This window comes from Oryzias latipes, chromosome 20 (assembly GCF_002234675.1).
Source record: "Oryzias latipes chromosome 20, ASM223467v1".
In the NCBI taxonomy this organism is placed as follows: Eukaryota; Metazoa; Chordata; class Actinopteri; order Beloniformes; family Adrianichthyidae; genus Oryzias; species Oryzias latipes.
In genome coordinates this window covers 10835854-10855404 of record NC_019878.2, presented here as the reverse complement: position 1 = coordinate 10855404, position 19551 = coordinate 10835854, and the positions used below count along the sequence as shown (strand labels likewise).

The window sequence follows — 19551 nt, the reverse complement described above, 5'->3', positions numbered from 1 at the left end:
TCATCTTCCTGGTGATCTAGTCAACATTCTTTATAAAGGCAGTCCAAATGTTGTCCTCTGATTGAACCTAATGATGACTAGGTTCCCCATGACATAATCCATGTAATGTACTAGTTGTATGTAACTAGCTGATGTGTTGCCTCCGTGCTGTGACTTTGTTGTGCTGGAAATGTTCTTGTTTTTATGTTTTTTTCTTCTTCTACTGTTTCTGTTTGTTTTTCTCAAAATAACAATAAAAAATGTTAATACTAAAGAATGGTTGTAGGATTTAATGCTGTCAGATGAAAACTTGAGGCAACAAGTCCAAAAGTGACTCGGTAACATTTTAAAGCCTCTAAAGTTAGCCGTGTATTGCAGACGTGCCTTCAAACTTGCAAATATTTCAGGATACACTCACTGCACGCGCAACAATTGTGCCTCAAGGTGGCCACACGAACCTCAAGGAAACTGCAACTGATGCAGCTGCTCAGGACAATGACCCTCCACGGGCCCAGACAACCCAAGAACCTGCAGCACCAACACGGGTCAACCCCCATGTGGCTCAAACCTCTGAACCTCCAATGGGTGCATTGCTACTAGTGTTTCACTGAAGAGTTGCAGCAGGTTTAGACCTGAACAATAAGTTCAGGCTACCGACTATCTGATGCATAGAAAGAGTCAACATTCAGGTGTGGAGATGGTGGATGGAAGCTAAACATGTGTGCATGCTGTGCTGTCAAAAACGGCTTAGTGCTTACCAAAGCGAGCGTAGACATCAGTCACAGCCTGGTTCATGGCCATGTCTATAAGCCCTCGCCCCAGGCAATAATGAGGAAAGATAAGAAGTGCTGTCTTAAGGAGCTGGTTGAATCCATATAAAGCCTAGAAAGACATCCCAAAGAAGAGATTAACAATGGAATGGAGGGCACAAAAATCAAGTCTGGAAAAGCAAGACAAGCAGGACTTACAGAGGTGTTCTCAAAAAGGTCCAGGATGAAGGTGATGGCACTGCTGTTGATGCCAATGAAGAGGTTGATGCATGACAGAGAGACGTAGGCTGTGCTCGGGACACTGAACACGTAGGACATGGGGTACATCATGGGTGTCACAGACCAGCTGGAACAACAACAGTCAGTCAGACAATGTTAGGGACTATGGTTCCAATCATCTGACTTTTGCTTTTAAAACTCAATTTACTGACATTTAAACATCAATTTTTCTATATTATATCAGATCAATAATGCCATCCATCTTGTAATCCTGTTGAATCCCTTTTGGGGTCACTGGGTTGCTGGAGCCTATCTCAACAACTGTTGGGCAAAGGTAAGACACATCCTGAACAGGTTTCCAGTCTGTTGCAGGGCTCACCGAACCACATGCATGACTAGGGGCAATTTAGAGACACCAATTGAACTTTGAAGCAGGTTTTGACCCAGTGGGAGGAAATCGGAGTTCCCAGGCAAAACCTGGACACACACGAAGAGAACAGGCTAACTACACACAGAAAGGACCCAGCTGGGATTGGACCATGGAATTCTTGCTACAATTCTAACCATTGCGCCATCATGGAGCCTAAGACTGTTCAGTAAATATAACCATTGTGCTATCCTAGATGACCCCACCCTTACATTGACGTGTTCTCCCTACCATGACAAAGGTGGATAAAGGTGGAAAGATTTCATGTTATCCATGGACACCAGTCAGGTTCACAAATCATTGCAGAAAAAAGGTTCAGCGCACTGTTTAGTGGGTCTAGATGACCCAAATCCCAATGTTAAACTGCCTAGGATAGCACAAGGGATAAATCAAATGATGATTTAGAATTTTTGGCATTTTTCTGTCTAATAAAGAGGTATATCAGTGGTTATAAACAAGCAGCACTATTTTGAGTTTAAAACTAAACCTTATGTTACACCATTAAAGCGAAACGTGGCGAAAGTAAATTCATTCCTACTAGACTGCAAGGTTTTCTTTCATTGTTTCTCACTTTTTAGCAACCTATAAAAAGGATTTTTCCAAATGTATAGTATTTTTTTTTGCCTCCCTGTTATTTACACACCACACTCGGCATGTTTGTTACAGCATTGGTTTAGAAAACATGTGTTGCTTAACAGTCTGTATAGAGAAGTGGGCTGTTTTTGCTTTTTCTCAACAACAAAAAAAAGTTTGTGGACATAGAATACCAAAATAAGACAGACGAAAAATGTTCTAATTATTACTTATTATAGTTTTATTCTAAAGTATTTATATTTTAAAAAAATGTTACAAGTGGATTTACAATCTCTAACTTTCCAGCTACATGACAGAAAGTAAAAATTAGCAATAAAATAAAATAAATATATACAAAGCTCAGTTTAGACACAGTACAAAGTCTAAAGTTGTACCTTTCAGCTTCAGAATAAACTACTTCAGCCTTTGTTGTTGCTATGGATGGTCCCTTAAATCAGTGGATTAGAGGCCGCTTCATCTCACAGAAATATTTAACAGTCAGCAGAAGACAGAGAATCTTTGTGTATCCAAAGAGCTCCCATAGGGGATTTGCAGCAAAGTGCAACGCCACATAATCAATAAAATATGAGCAGTGTGAGACAGCGGCTGGCTCTTTTTGGAAGTTCCAACGGTATCCTTAATTCCCCTTTGGGGATCAAGGTAGCACCTGTGAGCTTCCGATTACTTTATTAAACATGAGGTTTTTTTGAGCTGGACATGTTTTCTGCAAAGTTTCAAAACACTTCAATAACTTTTTGTTTTAGCAGAGACAAATAAAAAAACTGGAGCCAGTTTCTGCCGACAGCTGAAACAGCTACAGCTCAGCCAACAAATATTACTTCATTCTCTAAAGTTCCAAACTATTTCTTTCAGTCCCAACGACAATGGTCATTGTAGGGCTTAAAATTTGCACAAAAATGAGCATTTTAGTATTTTCAATTCCTACTACCATTTTGATGACACAAAAGAATTAATTTGTGGCCACAAAACCCTCATTTGTGCCAACAGAATGTTAAATTGTGCCTTCCTACTACCAAAAAAATACTAATTTGTGCAAAGAAAATGCTTATTCGTGCACAAAAAGTACCAAATTGTGAGCACCGAATCCCAATTTGTAATCATAAAATACAAATTTGGCCCCACAAAATGTTAATTTGGGACAGAAAATACTATTTTGTGCCCAAAGGAAATGGTATTTTATGCCTACAAAGTACCAATTTGTAACCACAAATCACTATGTGGCCCCAAAACTCTAATATGTACCCATAAAAGGCTAATTTGTGCAAACAAAAAATTAGTTCATATGCACAAAATGTTCATTTGTGGCCCCCAAGTTTGAAATTGTGGCAGCAAAATGCTAGTTTGTGCACAACAAACACTAATTCGTGGTAAGAAATTGTTAATTTGGGTAAACAATTTTTTTGTCATGTCCAGTGCTCCGTAAATGATGCTTGTTAAGCGTAATTAAAATTTAAGTGGAGCTATATAAACCTTAAGAATTTCAGGAAAAATCCTTTAAAAAGTAGTTTAGTTTTAAGATTTTTAGCTGTTGTATTTAGGAAAATCTTCCACACGAATCCTCCTTTCAACAGAAATTCCAGTTGTGGGTAATAATGCATAAAACATGAAGGTTTCCCGTACATTTCAAACTAAAATGACAACTGACCCGTAAAGCATGAGCAAAGCGATCAGTGCTTGCACGTTGGTTGCAGATGTGTAACACTTCTTGTCAAAAAAGAGGAATATTTGCACCACCATTGCTGCACTGATGGAGTAGTTCACCTGCAGAGGGGCAGAGAAAACAGCCATTGATATAATTACATGGCCTAGATTGCACCAACAGCTCACATGCAAGTGTGTCCTGAAAAAGTAAAGGGGTCACTGTACCATGTCCCACAGAAAGTTGGCCATCCAGTACACCAGTGGACTGACGCCACTGACAAACTGCAGGTGTTTGGCTTGAGTGACCCGCTCTTGGATGAGATAAAGGACAAAGCTGGCTGGGACGAAGGACATGGCGAAAATGACACACATGGCCACCACTGCGTCCACGGACGTGCTCAGTCTGGTGAGAGGGCAGAGAAACATAGACTTCGTTAGGTCAGGTCGGTTCTTCTACGGGGGCCTAAAGGCGGTTTAAAAGGCAGAGGGACCGGGCGAATCCCTCACACAGTGATCTCAGACAGCTGCTCTTTGGTGAGGTTCAGAGGATGGTTGATGACGGTGATTCCAAATTCATCCAGGTTGGCTCTTTCGGGCAGGTGTGCGCGAAGGATGGCGTTATTGGCGACATTCATGAAAGACACCATGGCGTGCCAGCCCTTGTTGTTGTACCACACCTGGTAAAAGCAATGAACAGAGATGTTATGCCTTAGTCAAGACTGCTCTTTATGAGTGGATATGGGCAATCTGCAAGCATTTTTAGATCGTAGACTACTTTGTCAGCCCGTAGAGTGCAAATATTTGTGAACCTTTTTTTAACAGGCATGCTGCAGGGAACAAGTGGTAACGGACACTTAACACATATAAGTAAGGGAGAATTAGGTGAGATGCAAGAGTGTTGTACTATTTTTTTCAACTTCACCAAACCTTGCAGACTTAGTGCATTTCAAGTGATAAGTGCAAGCTCCTTGCCTGGTTGTTAAGGTACGTACACAAATTTAATTTGACGCGCATTTAAAAACTTTCACACTGGACAAGCAGAAAGCAGCTTCTTCTTCTTCTTTTTCTATTGAGACTGTTTACTGCACTTGGAAGAGGCCTGTGTAAATCTCATGAAGTAAAGGAGACACGCTGTAGTTCTGTTCATTAGCAAGCGTCCTTGCAATGGCAGATATGGATTACCATCATGTCTAAACTATGGAATCGTCTTCCCCTGTCAGTGAGATCTGCCAGATCCTTAAATGATTTTAAATCTCTGCTAAAAACGCATCTTTTTACATTGGCTTTTAACAACAGAGAGAATGATAATTAGACAGCTTTTTAGTGTTTTCTTTTATTGATGATTTTATTATCATTTTACTGTGCTTCTTTGAACTTTACCTATGGTTTTAGTGTAATTATACGTGTGCAGCACTTTGGATGTCTGGCAGATGTGAAAGTGCTATATAAATAAAGATTTGATTGATTGATGTCAGGAGAGTGGCTTAGCTTCATCTTTATTTGAAAAACAAACAGTATGTCTGGCTTTGAGAGAGTGTTTTTAAATTTCAGTTTTCTAAATTGACACGTTTTGTGTGTGCCCGAAAACTGGCATAAACCTGCGTAGCTACATGTAATCCAGTACAGGTGCATGTGACTAAAGCCTCATATTGACCGGTATACACATTATGGGACCAGTTTGTGAGTTTCATGTACCAAGAACAATGTGTTTCATCCAACCGTTCATGAACTGACCTTGACATTGTTTGGAGTCTCCAGATACCTGAGGAATGTTCCTATGTCTCTGAGAGTTTGTTTGGAGTATTTGCCCTTGGAATGAAAACATAAATGTCCATTATATGACATTTAAAAAGAGACTCAGAGGAGATTTATACACTGTTGTCCATCATATACAGAAAGTTTTAATTTAAAGCCATACTCCTGTCACATTGAGAAGTTGCCCGAGCTGAGATGCCAAATCCTGGATTGCATTAGGTTGAAGAGATAAAACAGGAAGCTGTCCTCCCACTGATATGCCACCATACCTAAACATCACAGAGCAAAACACCTGTTTGACTTCTCTCCTATTTTGCAGTACAGTAAAATGACCACTAGAGGGAGAAGCACACCACTACATAGACTCCTGTAAAAGATACTTAGAATAGAATAGAATAGAATAGAATAGAATAGAATAGAATAGAATAGAATAGAATAGAATAGAATAGAATAATAAACTTTATTTATCCCACAATGGGGAAATTTTCTTGTCATCCACTCTACGTGGATGTAACATCCATACTTTCAAATCAAATCAATCTCTTTATTTATTTTGCACTTTTTAAATGTAATATTACACAAAATATTAGATTTAAAATATAAACAACAAATAGAGAAACAAGGGCAATCATGTAGAAAAAGAACCCCCCATCTCTCCCCCTCTGCAGACACACACGCAACCAACAACCCAATCACTGATGGAGAAAAACATTTAAAAACAGGCTGAGCACGCTCTGCTTTAAATGAACAGAATATGACTTACCTTTGTTCATTCACCCAATATTTGCTTTTCAGGCTGGAAAACAAATCACAAGTGTGGCAAGTTTACAACAAAAGAAAAAAAACCTCATGATTGAAATATGTTGGCCTTAAATCTCTTTTTGTGTGTCTACTTGTGTTTGATGGCCTCAAAAGTTTATCAGAACCATTACCTGGTTCTGATAAGTTTAGGGTAAGTCTTAACCAGGTAGTCAGAGATGTTTCTACCAGTTAGGTCCATCAGAACGTCGCCTGTTGACTGGATCCTCTAATGAATAAAAAAAAAAGCATGCAGTGTACATGTTGAATGAGAAGATCAGAGGTTTATGGTACATACTAGTTCACATCCTGCCATCAGGAAGCGAGCCTACCTGAGGAGGAGGGAGGCCTCCAGCTCCTTCTGGACACACAGGGAGCATGGTGAGTTTCTTGGCTGTGCTGCACTGACATTCTGGAGAAGGTCTGAGGGAATCCCAGCGCGGGCTCTCCAGCATTTCTATAAGGGCAGGGTTAACCAATGGCATCTCCCATTCTGTTGTGATGTTGTTGCATGGGAAATCTCTGGCAACAAAGACGTTATTTTATATTTAAGGAAATACTCCATGGAACAAATTACGAACAAATCAAAGCGATGATGACGTACTCCAACGGTTCATCCACCATGCAGCGAGTCCCAAAGCCTGGCTTATCCAGCAGCACATTGCCAAAGTATCTCATCGCGGCATCCGTGGGGCGCTCATTGCTGCAATGGATAAACAAAAATACAAATTTGTGTTCAGACGTTTCTCAAGTCACAAACAGAATTTGGCTCATCTACTGTGAGCATAGTGTCCTAATTACTTTTAAAATTCAGGACACTATATCGTTTTTTTAGTGGTTAGGGAGCAGATTCAGACAGCTCTTCAAGATGGCGAGCACACCATATAGTGCACTGAGTAGCGAGTAGTGAAGGAATTTGTACACAACTGAATGTGCACTTCAGACCAGTGAGGCAAACTGATGACGTCATCATTAAAGGACACCTAAAAGTCCTGGGAAAACTGCTTTAAAACTGGTTTAAATTAATGACAGAAAAGGTGCGAACCTGAAAAAGGTGTACTGGCGCCCATACATCCACGGACTAAGCGTCAGACTTGGGTATTCTCCAAATGGTGGCACAATCAGATTAAACATCAGTGAGAAGAACACAAAGCTGGCAGGAAGCACAATCTACCAAAGATCAAAGACCAAAGCAAGAAAGATTTTAGAAAAAGTACAAAAAAACATTAACACAAATTTTAAACAAATATGAAAATAAATGATACGGCACATTAGGATTACAATTATCGTTAAAAATGTGACCTGTGCTACGAAGTCTTTGTAGGAGCGAGTGGCATGGTGCAGTCTCTTGATGAGCAGAGCTAAGAACTGCTTGACGGTCAGGCAGACGCCTCTGACCCGGTATGACCCCCGGCCTGCACTGCCCTCCTTGATCTGGCTTGGGTCCTGGCCATTGGACTCTGCGAGAAGAAGCCCGGTTAAGTAGGCAGGGAGTAACATGTGCCACTGCTGTGCCAAACGTTAATCAAGAAAAGCTAACTAGCTGCCCAAGCAAAGCCGATTTTAACCCAAGGGTGGAACCGGTAAACTTTCGGGACGTCATGAAACAATTAGCAGTTCGTGAACTAGCTGGGAAGGCCAAGCTTTTGCTCTTTGTACTGTGCTGTTGTCAGGAAAAGCTGTCGCTGAAGTTGCTTTGATGCAGAGCTACTTTAATATTGCAATAAATATCATAATGTATTTCAGGGGCGATTGCATTTTTCCACTTATCAAACTTAGTAAACCCTTAGCAAAAAGTAGTCCCCTTAAAGATTCTTTTATAAAGTATACTTCAGTATAAGTATACAAGTGTACTATAGACCAAGTATGTTTAGTGTAAGAAGTAAACTAACTAATATTTTAAGTTTACAATATAAAGATAGTATATAAAAGTAAACTTCAAATATACTGCCTAAATATACCTGTAGAACTTTTTTCCTAGAGAAACACAAAAAAATCATGTCTAAAGAAAATATACTAAATTTTATTTGTATAGCGCTTTAAATGGCACACAAAGACGCTTAATACCAAAGACAAAGTTCTGTTCAGGTCACGCACTGGATGTGAAAAAAAATTGCAATAAGAAATCCTTATCAATCGTTAGAAACTGTGATTATAACATATTTTCCTATTCTTTCAGTAAAATAATTTTTCTTTTCCTTTTTAGATTTTCTACTAAATTTCCCAAATACACGATTTTTGGTGCTTTTTTTAAGCTCAATTTCCCATTGACAAAAAAAAAAATACACTCACTGACCACTTTATTAGGCACACCTGTCCGGCTGCTCGTTAACATAAATTTCTAATCAGCCAATCACATGACAGCAACTCAATGAATTCAGTCATGTAGACATGGTAAAGATAATCTGCTGCAGTTCAAATTGAATATCAGAATGGGGGAAAATGGTGATATAGGTGACTTTTAATGTGCCATGGTTGTTGCTACCAGACGGCCTCCTCTAAGTATTTCAGTATCTGCTGTTCTACTGGGATTTTCCCCCACTACCATCTCTAGGGTTTACAGAGAATGGTCAGAAAAAGAAAATATCCAGTGAACTGCAGTTCTGTGGACGGTAATGCCTTGTTGATGCCAGAGGTCAGAGGACAATGGTCAGACTGGTTCCAGCTGATAGAAAGACAACATGAACTGAAGTAACCACTGCTCAACCTTAGGCAGGAGGGCTACAGCAGCAGAGGACCACACCAGGGGCCACTCCTGTCAGCTAAGAACAGGAAACCGATGCTAAAATTCACACAAGTTTACCAAACCTGGACAATAGAAGATTGGAAAAACGTTGCCTGGTCTGATAAGGCTGAATTTCTGCTGCAACGTTCAGATGGTAGGGTCAGAATTTGGCATCAACAACATGAAAGCATGAATCCATCCTGCCTTGTATCAACAGTTCAGGGTGGTGGTAGTGGTGGTGTACTGGTGTGGGGATCTCAACCCAATAGAGAACCTTTGGGATGTGTTGCAATGGGAGATTGGCATCATGGATGTGCAGCTGACAAATCAACTGTGTGATGCTTTCATGTCAATATGGACCAAACTCTCTGAGGAATGTTTCCACAACCTTGTTGAATCTATGCCAACAAGGATTAAGGCAGTTCTGAAGGCAAAAGGGGTCCAACCCGGTAGCAGTTTGAACCTCATAAAGTGGCCGGTGAGTGAAGTTATATAGATGTATAAAATGTTTGCTTGTTCCACAACAACAGCAGGTACACCTGGAGCTGCAAGCTGAAAGCCAACTTCACCTTTTTGTCCTTCCACATCAACAGCCACTCTGTTGAATCCACACACACTAGCTTGAGACATCTGTCGCAATGATATTTTATCTGAGGCAGTTAGACAAACAACTGAGTTAATAGTGGATTTAAAGGACAAACACACAGTACACGTAAGTATGGGTGAAACATGAGATGCAAATACAAATTCACTAAAAATGGGGAGAATAGAAAGCTTACTATGACATCTCTCAGTACTCTAAAGTACTTGCTTACCTGGAATGCACTTCCTGTTGGTTCCATCTGCAGTGACCTTTAGAAAGATCTACAAGAAAACAGAGCTTTTAACTGGCATCACTACTGTTTTGACTTGGTCGACTTGATTTTTGTTGTTGTCTGTTGTTCCCTCACCTCCTCCAGAGATGTGTCTGACACACCAAAGCTACTGAGACCGATGTCCACCAGCGTCTCCTCCAGCTCCCGGAAGAGGCTGGCGTACGCTCTGGGCTGGAAGTTTTGGTTCGGGAGCAGAAACGTTAGCTCTTGACCTATGGTCTCTATGAGTCGAGCCTGCGGTACATGGTGATGAACTAAGGCCATGATGCTTTCAATGTTACCTGTAGATAAGAAAGCAGTTTTTGAGTTTGAAGATACAGCTCTTGCCTTCTTCCATAGGTAACATCTGTGCTTCTGTTATGTTTAGCCGCCTACTATTTCACACTTGTTGGGTGTGAATCTAAGGATTTTTTGCTGCATTTAACCCTACTAAAATACTAACGGGTATTTATGGTAGTATAGGATAGTGAAAAGAGATTATCTGAATTAGTACCTTGACAACAAACAGACTACAGCAGGGGTGTCCAGCATTGATTTTATGAAAGGAGTCTGCGGGCTGCACTTTGGACATGCACTGACTACATCGTAGTTGAGTGATTTGTAAAAATAAAAATGTGTTGTTTTTTGGGCAGAAGTGATAAAAAACCTACCGTCCATCTGTCTGTCAGAGGTTTTGGTCTCTTCATGGTTGGCTTTAAACTTGGAACACTTTGAACATTTGCAGGAACAATCCTGTGTGCAATCACAGCTGGGCTGCAGCATAAAGAGACACCAAACGGTTCATTGAAAAGAAAAGAAAAATCTTTTTGTTCCACTTCATCTTTTAAGCATTTAGCTAAACAAAATGTTGAGCTAAATGCTCAGCATTTTGTCCAAAAACCACATTTTTTAATTTTATTTCAAATCAACACATCACATTTATTATAAGTTGGAGAACTAACATAAAACCACTGGTACCCTAAAATAGCCATTTCACTCAAAGCTTCGGCTTTCTGTGTCATGCAAAGACAAATGCACAAAAACACACTGGTGGCTTCCTCCCCACCTTTGGCGGATCGTTTTTCATCCGACGCACAAGAGTGAGGTAGAAGCCTGCGCCAAAACAGTTCTTGAGGAAGATGGGGGATCCGCAGCAGTAGAGGCGACCCTGAGAGAGGATGGCCACCCGGTCACTGAGAAGGTCGGCCTCATCCATGTGGTGGGTGGACATGATCACCGTACGGCCTGTATGTTGACAGTAAAAAGTGTTTGAAAAATAGTTGGGATGAAGGAAAATACACTTTTATATTAAATTAGAAGACATTACATGTGAACATTGACGTTGGACAAAAGATATTTGTGCATCCTTCAGGCTGACAGAGTTACCTGTGCGATATTTGAGCAGCAGGTCCCAAATGGAGCGTCTGGAGTACGGATCCACCCCAGATGTGGGCTCATCCAGGACCACCACCTTGGCCCCACCCACAAAGGCCAGCGCAACTGACAACTTCCTCTGCATCCCCCCTAGATCAGAGCCACGAGATGTCACTGATGCACACACCAATCACTGTGGTTGAATGATTTGCCTAAACGTTTTCAGATAGTTGATTCCACGCAAACCTGACAGATTCTGGATCAATTCGTCTCGTTTGTGAGGAAGACCCAAATCCTGAAGCATGTTTTCCACCTCCTCCTCAGCCTCTGCTATTGGACAGCCTTTCAGCAATGAAAAGAAGAGGATATGCTCCGCCACCGTCATGCTGAGAAGCAAGAGATGCAGAGAAAGTTGATCATCCACTTACAGCACAGCAGCCTGTTACCACACTACTGGTCATTTTTCACATGAATCACTCATGGATGGAGGATTTAGGAGTTACATACTGCTGAAAGAGGATGTTATGTTGAGGGCACATTCCCAGAGACAGACGAATGCTGTCCATGTCTGTGCGGATGTCTTTGCCATAAATGGTGGCTGTCCCACATGTGGGAGGGAACAAGCCCGTCAAGATTGACCTGATAGAAAAGCGGGAAAAAAGCATTATATATAGAATTTCAGCCTTAACCCATAAGAACCCATAGTGACATCAGTGTAATGGAAAAATATCTGAAATGTGTTCTGTGGGCCACATGGTCGTTGATATTTTCAAAATAACTGTGTTTTAAAGAATAAGTGAGTCTGGATTCTTATGGGTCAAGCAGAATTAGCCATGTTTTGGGTACAGTTTGAATGACCCACATGGTGGTGGTCTTTCCAGCTCCATTGTGGCCCAAAAGAGAAGTAATGTGGCCCTCGTAGAAGCTGATGGTAAGGCCATCGATGGCTGGCCGCACGCAGCTGCTGAACACTTTGACCAGGTTCTCGATGCAAACTCCCTTCACCAGATTATCTGGCTCTGCTTCAAAGAACGACTGATCTGCTGACAAAAAAACAAGAACAGTCCGTTGTGTTGCACATGTGATCATACTTTTGTGAATATGGCAGAAAAAATATTTTTAAGAACAGATGAGGTTTATGAAACCAGTGAACTGGAAAGTCATCCGATTCTAAAAAAAATAACAACCTAAAACAAAAGTTTCTATCACTTATTGATCAAATATCAAACAGATTAGACAGGTGCAAACACAGGCAAGGACACTGAGTTCCCACAGTCTAAACTCAGTCCCATTGACTGTATGTGACAACTTGACTGCGTGACCCCTCCCCCGTCATGTTCCAAACAGGAAGTACCCCCCTGGTTCCAAGAAGCCAAAATCCCATAGACTTCTATAAAGAAATAAACAGCTATTACTCAGTCATTCTATTTGTCAAAATAACCATATCTTGTTCTGACACCTTTTCTAAAATCTTCTTTAAAATCCTCTTTTTCCTATTTTTTTCTGTAGTCAAGTCATTCAAGCTATAAAATGACCAAACAGATGCTTTATTAAAAGTAGGTGATCTTGCGTTGATTGTTTGAAACGTTTATTTGACAAATTCTTCTGGTGCTGTTTTTTTGTTTTTCGCCTTCATGATCCATTTTCAAACGGTTGGCACTTTCGTTCCATTTAAAGGGATGCCATCCGTACGTCACTCCCAAATCTGAGTCCCTGATTTGTCAAAGTTTTACCTGGACGTGAATTTTGTACGTAGAGCACAAAAAATTAGTTTTGAACGCCAAAGCCCTAAATGCGCAAATGCACTCGCCGAAGATAGTGTTAAAGTTGTCTCAGACCAGTTACTAGTTACTGACAATTTCTGGTTCTAACACAGCAGTGTCCGTATCACAAACTCAGTCCTGCTCTCATTTACAGTCAGAGCTCAGACCTAAGATTGAATGTTTGTCTGTGTTGAATAGTTCCAGGGATACCCTCTTTCTCTTGGTTCTCCTCGCGTTGATGCTGGTGTTCACATGAGGGAACATCTTCCTTAGACTTGGCTTGATCGCCGTTTTCCTTCTCTCCTCTCATTGGCAGCTTTCCTTGCTCCTTGACCACAAGGTTATCAAAGCTTTTTCTATTTATTTTGACGTTGTCTTTTGGGGAAAACAGCTTCCATTAGTATCTTTGTATGGCAAATAAAAGTGACTTTCTCTAGTTTTGGAAAACACAAAAATAATAATAATGAGTACCTGTAACTGGAGCCACACTGTTGAGCCAGTAGCAGGGTAGCAAAGGAAAGTAAAAGGGGCGGCCAATTCCATACTGTCCTGTGATGGAAATGAAGTTCAACACAGTATTGTCATTTTTGTTATGTGCTCTTTGCTTATTTTCTGTGTGGTGTACTGACCAGGGAAAACGTTATCCAGGTACCAGGCCAGCACGGAGTACAGAACCGTGTCCAGAACCATCATACAGATGGAGGTGAGGAAGGAGAATTCGTCTCCCTCCAGAGGACTTGTCTGGATGTTATCCCACTGCAAACCCATCCCTTGCTCCTCATAGCGGGACAAATATTCTGTGCCAAAGCCAAATGCTACCTGTGACAGCAGACTCTGCATGAAAAGGTAAAAACACATTTGTTTCACAGACTTTTAAAACACTTGAATGCAAGGTGGCTTACAGATTGGTTTACATTTGAGGGAACACTAGGGGGGGATTTGAACCCCTAAACTACTTAGTGGCAAGCAGAAAAAAGATGCAAGCTTCATGACAGTTTTATCCAACTAAACATTGAAAAAATAAGGTATGAACAGGACAATCAAATGAGCTTTTAGAATAAAATTGGGCCCTCTAATTAGATCATATCCACACAAAATGGCTTTTTCTAACATGTTTTTCAGTCTATAGCAGAAATGTGGCCACCTTGTTACAGGTCAAACAATGAATTTATAAAGTTAAGATTAAACTGTCTAGGTTAAAGTCTTAATCACAACGTGGCCTGGAGATAATATCAAAGTTGTCGTCAACCCCTCGGTGAGTCCGTACATCGATAATCTTCACGCACATTTTTCTATGGACATTCTGAGGGTGACAGGTTGTAGTGAGTAAGGGTAAAGTAGGTGAGACGCAGGCACATCGTACGAATTTTTCATTTTTCAAGCCTGTACAAGGAGCTCATTAGTGCTGTTCACATGATAGGTGCACGCTCCTTTTGCGCAGCTTGACTCTCAAGCTACGTCTACACCACCCTTGGTAATGTGTCTTCAAGAGACCACTTCAAATAAAAAGTCTATGTAAACATGTGTATATGCACATTGCAGGGTTCCATGTTCAAAACTGTCACGTTCCTATGTAGCGACACAGATTTTTAAGCCTATTTTCTGGCTTTACATGCAAAACACGTGACCACTGAAAGCGTGTTGCAACAGATTCACAACATTTGCACCGCGTAAAAATTTCAGTAGCAAAAGAAAAAGAAGAGGAAGCCCCATCCTGCTTGTCCAGTGTGAACACTATGGGCTAAACGCACAAGCATGTGACTAAGGCATTAGACAGGTAATAGGTACTGAGTAAAAGGTAGTTTTGCATGAAATGTGTCCTTTCCTCATTCTGGAATGTAAATGTCTTTAGTTGCAGACACCCACCAGCAGGATCTTCATGTCTTTGGTGATCCGATCTTGCCATGCGATGCAGAAGACATGCGGGAGGTAAAGTGTGAAGTAAATGATGCCGCAACAGGCAGCTGCAAGTTTGGCCTGATTGAAGAAGACACTCAGCAGGAAGCACTGCATGATGGTTGCAGTGGTGAAGGTGAGCAGGAAGAGGAAAAGAATAAAGGGGTTGCTGTAGTTCAAAACTCTCCCTCCCTGGAAAGGAAACACATAACAGAGGAACTTTACGATTCCTATTTAGTTGCTGGGCAAAACTCTGGCAGATTTCACACAGTTGATGTTTTTATGTACAAATGCTTGTACAAAACGTTTCCACTTGAGGTCACCACTGCCCACTCTGTGGTATTGCAGTGTTTTCAGTGCTTTCAGTAGTTAATCAGTAAGGAGCCCAAGAAACTCCTGCTGGATCCTGCTGTTGACATTCTCACGACGTAATAGTTTCAGCTGTTTTTTTTTTTGTAATGATTCACAGGTCAACTCAATGACCTCACAATTCAACATTTCAAAGAAACAAATGGATTCGCTGTTGAAACAGAAAAGTAAGTCACCATAATGATGGCTGTCAGAAGAGCAGTGCTGGTCCCCATCATGATAAAGCTGTCAATGAACCACGTGGACCAAATGACACCATTGGTGACCCCCATGGTCTTCAGTGTCTCCTTCAAGCGGAGCTCCTTCTCCAGGACGATACTCTTCACTACCATGGACACAGAGTAGACCCAAGCCAGAACCATGAAGACGGGGAAACATCGATTTAGTGTCAGCGTGAAGCTGGACAGAAAGAGAAAAGCAGGAATGAGATAAGGAGGCACTTTGGCATTTGGAGACAGATATACGGTTAGCAAAGGAAGAACAGAAATGAAAGAGGTGTAGTCAAAGTGTCCATAAAATCTATGGTTTGACTCACAGATCATCCACATAGCAAGGGTACGGCATCTGCTGTAGGTAAACCCCAAGAGGCCACTCCTTTCCTGTATGAGTCCTGATTATCCCATGCTCTATGATGTCTTGAAAATATGCAAAGCCCCCCCAGACATAACGGAGGTCCTCCATGGGATCAGCTCTGGGACCTGGGTCCCAATACCTGAGAAAATAATACATTTAGCCTTCGAGGTGTGTCGACATGATGCTGAGTAGCTCACTTCCGATGTATAGTGGATTCCTACCTGTCTTTGACTTTATTGGTACGCTCCACAATATCAATATCCATCCGGATCTTGAACTTAATGTGAGGCGGGACGCTGGTGGTCCAGGGGTGCATGTTCACAAAGATGAGACCTGCCCAGAATTTGCCATCCTCCAGCAGGTTCAAAGCCCGATACGTGACGGCATCTTCATCAGGCAGGGCCACGAATTTGTCAAGGACAACACACTGGGGGTAAAAAGAGGAATTTCATCAAATTTCAATCATGTTTTTGTGTGACTGGAAAGCAAATTTCACACACCTAACTTCGCTTCAACTCAGAAGAGTTTAATACTTAATCGAACCAGTCCAAAAACATCAAAAAAGTACTAACTAATCTCAATTTTTTTTCTCGTAATGGATCACAAATATTCGAATTCAATGGTTTATAGTAGGGGTGTAACGATTAATCGACTTAATCAATGAATCTATTTATAATCCTACAATCCAACCAGATCAATCTACTTGAGGCCAGTTGTTATTTGAATTGAACTATACCATTTTATAACATTGTTTAAAGAAAACATATCGTTTATGTTCATACTGGAAAACACCATACCAATGCCATACAAAAAACAGTAGTTGGCTGAATTGAATCGATATTAACTATGAAATGTATCGTCAACAAATTATGATATGAATGAAATTGTTGGTAAAATTAATCATTACACCCCTAATTTGTAGTATTGCAGTTGTTGAGTTGTATTTATAAGAAACAAAAAGCAAGCCAATGTTGCAATCCTTTAGCTTTGTTACCTAGAAAGGGCATGAAAAATCCTCAATGTTGGCCCAGAACTCAATGAGCCTTACGCAATTACAAAAGTGCTTGTCTCTTCTACTAAAACTGTGACTAATATAGCCTATTCACTGGAGGCTAATGCAAATAAGAAGGGAAAACAAACTTCAAACATTTTAAGAACAGGCTAAACTGAACATTAGAGGAAAAAAAATCCAAATTCAGCTGTGCATCCAAAATATTAATCTATGTGTGCTTTAAATACACAACGTGTGGTTCATAACCCCATAAACATTCTTCTATTCCACAAAGCTTTCAGTCATATAAACATGCTGTCCTACTGTGGTGCGATATGCATGCTTGCCACCATCGAGAGGCAGCCAGCCATTAAGTTCACGGTCATTGTTGGCTCTTTATAAAGGACGGTGGACGGACTGACAGCTGTATCTAATCGGCCACAGTCGATCCAACTCTTCCTGTGGCTCTCAAGTGCTGTACGCTTCAACTTGGACAAAAACAAGGAGCACTACCCATCTACTGAGCCTTGCCCCAGGTACGGCCCCATGTCAGCCCTTTCAGTGCCTCTGCACAGAATGGATTAACTTAGTTGTGAATGCACTGGTGCCCACAAGTGGAGGGCCTACACAGGAGATGGTATGCCATGTTTTTTTTTAAGCCAAATTTGTAAATAAAAGAGACTGTTATAGTCTGTTACTGTAGTTTAGGCCCACCTGCGTGGTAAAAGTTGGACAGGAGAACAAAGTTCAGAAACAAAATCTGAGTCTCCTGGCCTTTCAAAGAGTGTTGCTCCACGAGCTCACTGTGGAATGCTAGGTTCACACCTGGCTCTGAAAAGTGGCCCCTTCCAATGAAAAATACTTAAACTGGTGTGGGTACATGTGCGTTTCAGGCTTCTGTGTTCAAAACTCTCAAGCTACCTTCACACCTTGCGTTTTGGTGGCCACTTTCAATGAAATGTCTATCTAAAAGCGTGTTAACCTGAATTTTAGGTTTCTGTGTTCTGAACGTTCGCTTTCACGCATCGCTACACACGCTTTTAAGTCCGGCCCCAGACACTACACACAAAATGGACGTTTATTGATCGCGCGCTGACAGTTCAACCAGTTGAACTTCTTGACTGCTAATCGCAACAACGCTGTACTGTGACCAATGAGGGACTCATATTTGGTAGTGACGTGCAGATAACGCCCTTTTCAAAACATGGAAATGCCAACCATTGTAAACATGATCATAAATGAGAAATGAATAATTGCAGTTTGTGCCCAGCTGGAATTACTGCATATGACATCAAGTCTTTCTTATATCGGAGTGGAGTTGGGAAAGAAAAAGCTTGGAGTAAGTTTTGTGACTTTTGCACCGCTTTAACATTTCACGTCAAGCCTCATCCCACAGTAGGTGCTGGACAGGCACTAGTTAACAGTAAAAAACTGAGGAAGAAGAAGCCCCTCCCTGCCACTACCTGCATGTCTGCTGTATGAACATCACCAGTTGGATGCGCGTTCATGAAACTGCCTATAGTGTGTTCTTGAATGCGCCACCCACAGCCACTGTGTAGGTACCTTCACGTTTACATATTGCTCTGCAGGTTTCTAGGTCAGTTTTTAGGCTCTACGTCCAAAACGCATTGAAAGTTAAACCAGGTCAAACTTTGACCAACCAGGGACTTGAATTTGGTCGTGACACAGTTTGTAAATTGATCATGAAGGAGAAATGAATAACAGCAGTTTGTGTCCGGTCATAATTAAACGGCACCAAGTCTTTTATATATCAGAATAGAGCTGTGAAAGAAAAGGCCTGGAGCAAAATTCATGAGATTTGCACCTCTTTGACATTTCACCGAGCCTCTTCCAACTGAGTACATTCGTTGGTATCGGGTAGCGAAAGTCAAATGTGGACACCTAATGCCGAAGCCGGGTTCAGAAATTCCCATTTAGCATGTTCTTGAACATGCCCAGTATGTAAGTGGCAGAATAGAGATCAGCAAGTGACTGGGCCTGTGCTAAATTGGATTATTTCATTAAGTGAGCTCCACCAAAACTTCACATTCCAAGTGAACTGAGGACGAAACATAGCTCACATTCTAAATGTTCAAGTGAACCTTTTCAATAGTGGACATGACACTTGATACTCATTTGGAAATCTTGTCAAAAGTTGTTTTTCTGTGAATACATGAACAGTTTTATTGTATAAATGTGTAATAAATGTCATAGCCAAACTTTAAAGCTAAAATACACAGAGAAGAGATAAAAAAAAAATGAACTAGAATGCGGGTTGAGTGAGGGACCTTTGGGCCCAGGCATTGTTTACTCACATCCCCATATTGGTTGAGCATCCGAATGACCCTGTCAATCATCTTAAAGACGTCCCGCCAGTCAAAATTAGGCACGTCGTACGGACGATCCTCCAGTGGTTCGTTGCGCAGGAAGTTGAGGATGTGTTTGGAGGAAAATGGTGCATCCTCCAGACTTTTGTCAATGAAATCCATGACAGATGGATTACGAATGATGTCCTGAAACAACCAAGAAGTAGAGTTACACCATTAAAACATTTATGGGTTTTATGTAGAAATCAGCAAAAAACACAAAAAATACACAAGACTATATTCATAAAAAAGAGAGGCGATGAAGAAGACATATAGCTAGTCTGATAGTAAAAACAACAAAGGATCAAAGTTAGCATATGTTACAAACAAGAGCAAGTGGAAAAGGGAAAGACATTGTATATTATGGTTAGATAAGGTTTCACATTCAAGCAGGAAATTCGTGAGACCTCTGCAAAATGATTCAGGAAAATGTTCAGCACAAAATAACAACATCATT

General features: G+C 41.0%; 1 protein-coding gene across 3 annotated transcripts in view; it reads right to left on the bottom strand.

Annotated features, from left to right (window-relative positions):
• The window catches only part of LOC101171449 (retinal-specific ATP-binding cassette transporter), a 45076-nt gene that overhangs the window by 10061 nt on the left and 15464 nt on the right, over positions 1–19551 (bottom strand). The window contains exons 12-41 of one of the 3 annotated variants that reach the window (XM_023950290.1): positions 19044–19241; positions 15959–16164; positions 15700–15876; positions 15341–15563; positions 14766–14987; positions 13529–13733; positions 13371–13448; positions 13110–13274; positions 11999–12179; positions 11644–11775; positions 11383–11522; positions 11149–11286; positions 10829–11007; positions 10434–10536; positions 9859–10064; positions 9724–9772; positions 9478–9558; positions 7486–7643; positions 7229–7353; positions 6788–6886; positions 6516–6705; positions 6318–6412; positions 6149–6181; positions 5549–5654; positions 5365–5439; positions 4138–4307; positions 3856–4033; positions 3635–3750; positions 948–1095; positions 738–861 (exon numbers count right to left, since the gene is read on the bottom strand). In XM_023950290.1, coding sequence (XP_023806058.1) covers positions 738–861; positions 948–1095; positions 3635–3750; positions 3856–4033; positions 4138–4307; positions 5365–5439; positions 5549–5654; positions 6149–6181; positions 6318–6412; positions 6516–6705; positions 6788–6886; positions 7229–7353; positions 7486–7643; positions 9478–9558; positions 9724–9772; positions 9859–10064; positions 10434–10536; positions 10829–11007; positions 11149–11286; positions 11383–11522; positions 11644–11775; positions 11999–12179; positions 13110–13274; positions 13371–13448; positions 13529–13733; positions 14766–14987; positions 15341–15563; positions 15700–15876; positions 15959–16164; positions 19044–19241 — 4300 coding nt within the window. The remainder of the gene's footprint in view (positions 1–737; positions 862–947; positions 1096–3634; positions 3751–3855; positions 4034–4137; positions 4308–5364; positions 5440–5548; positions 5655–6148; positions 6182–6317; positions 6413–6515; positions 6706–6787; positions 6887–7228; positions 7354–7485; positions 7644–9477; positions 9559–9723; positions 9773–9858; positions 10065–10433; positions 10537–10828; positions 11008–11148; positions 11287–11382; positions 11523–11643; positions 11776–11998; positions 12180–13109; positions 13275–13370; positions 13449–13528; positions 13734–14765; positions 14988–15340; positions 15564–15699; positions 15877–15958; positions 16165–19043; positions 19242–19551) is intronic. The other 2 variants (XM_023950291.1, XM_023950292.1) reach the window with 2 other exon arrangements.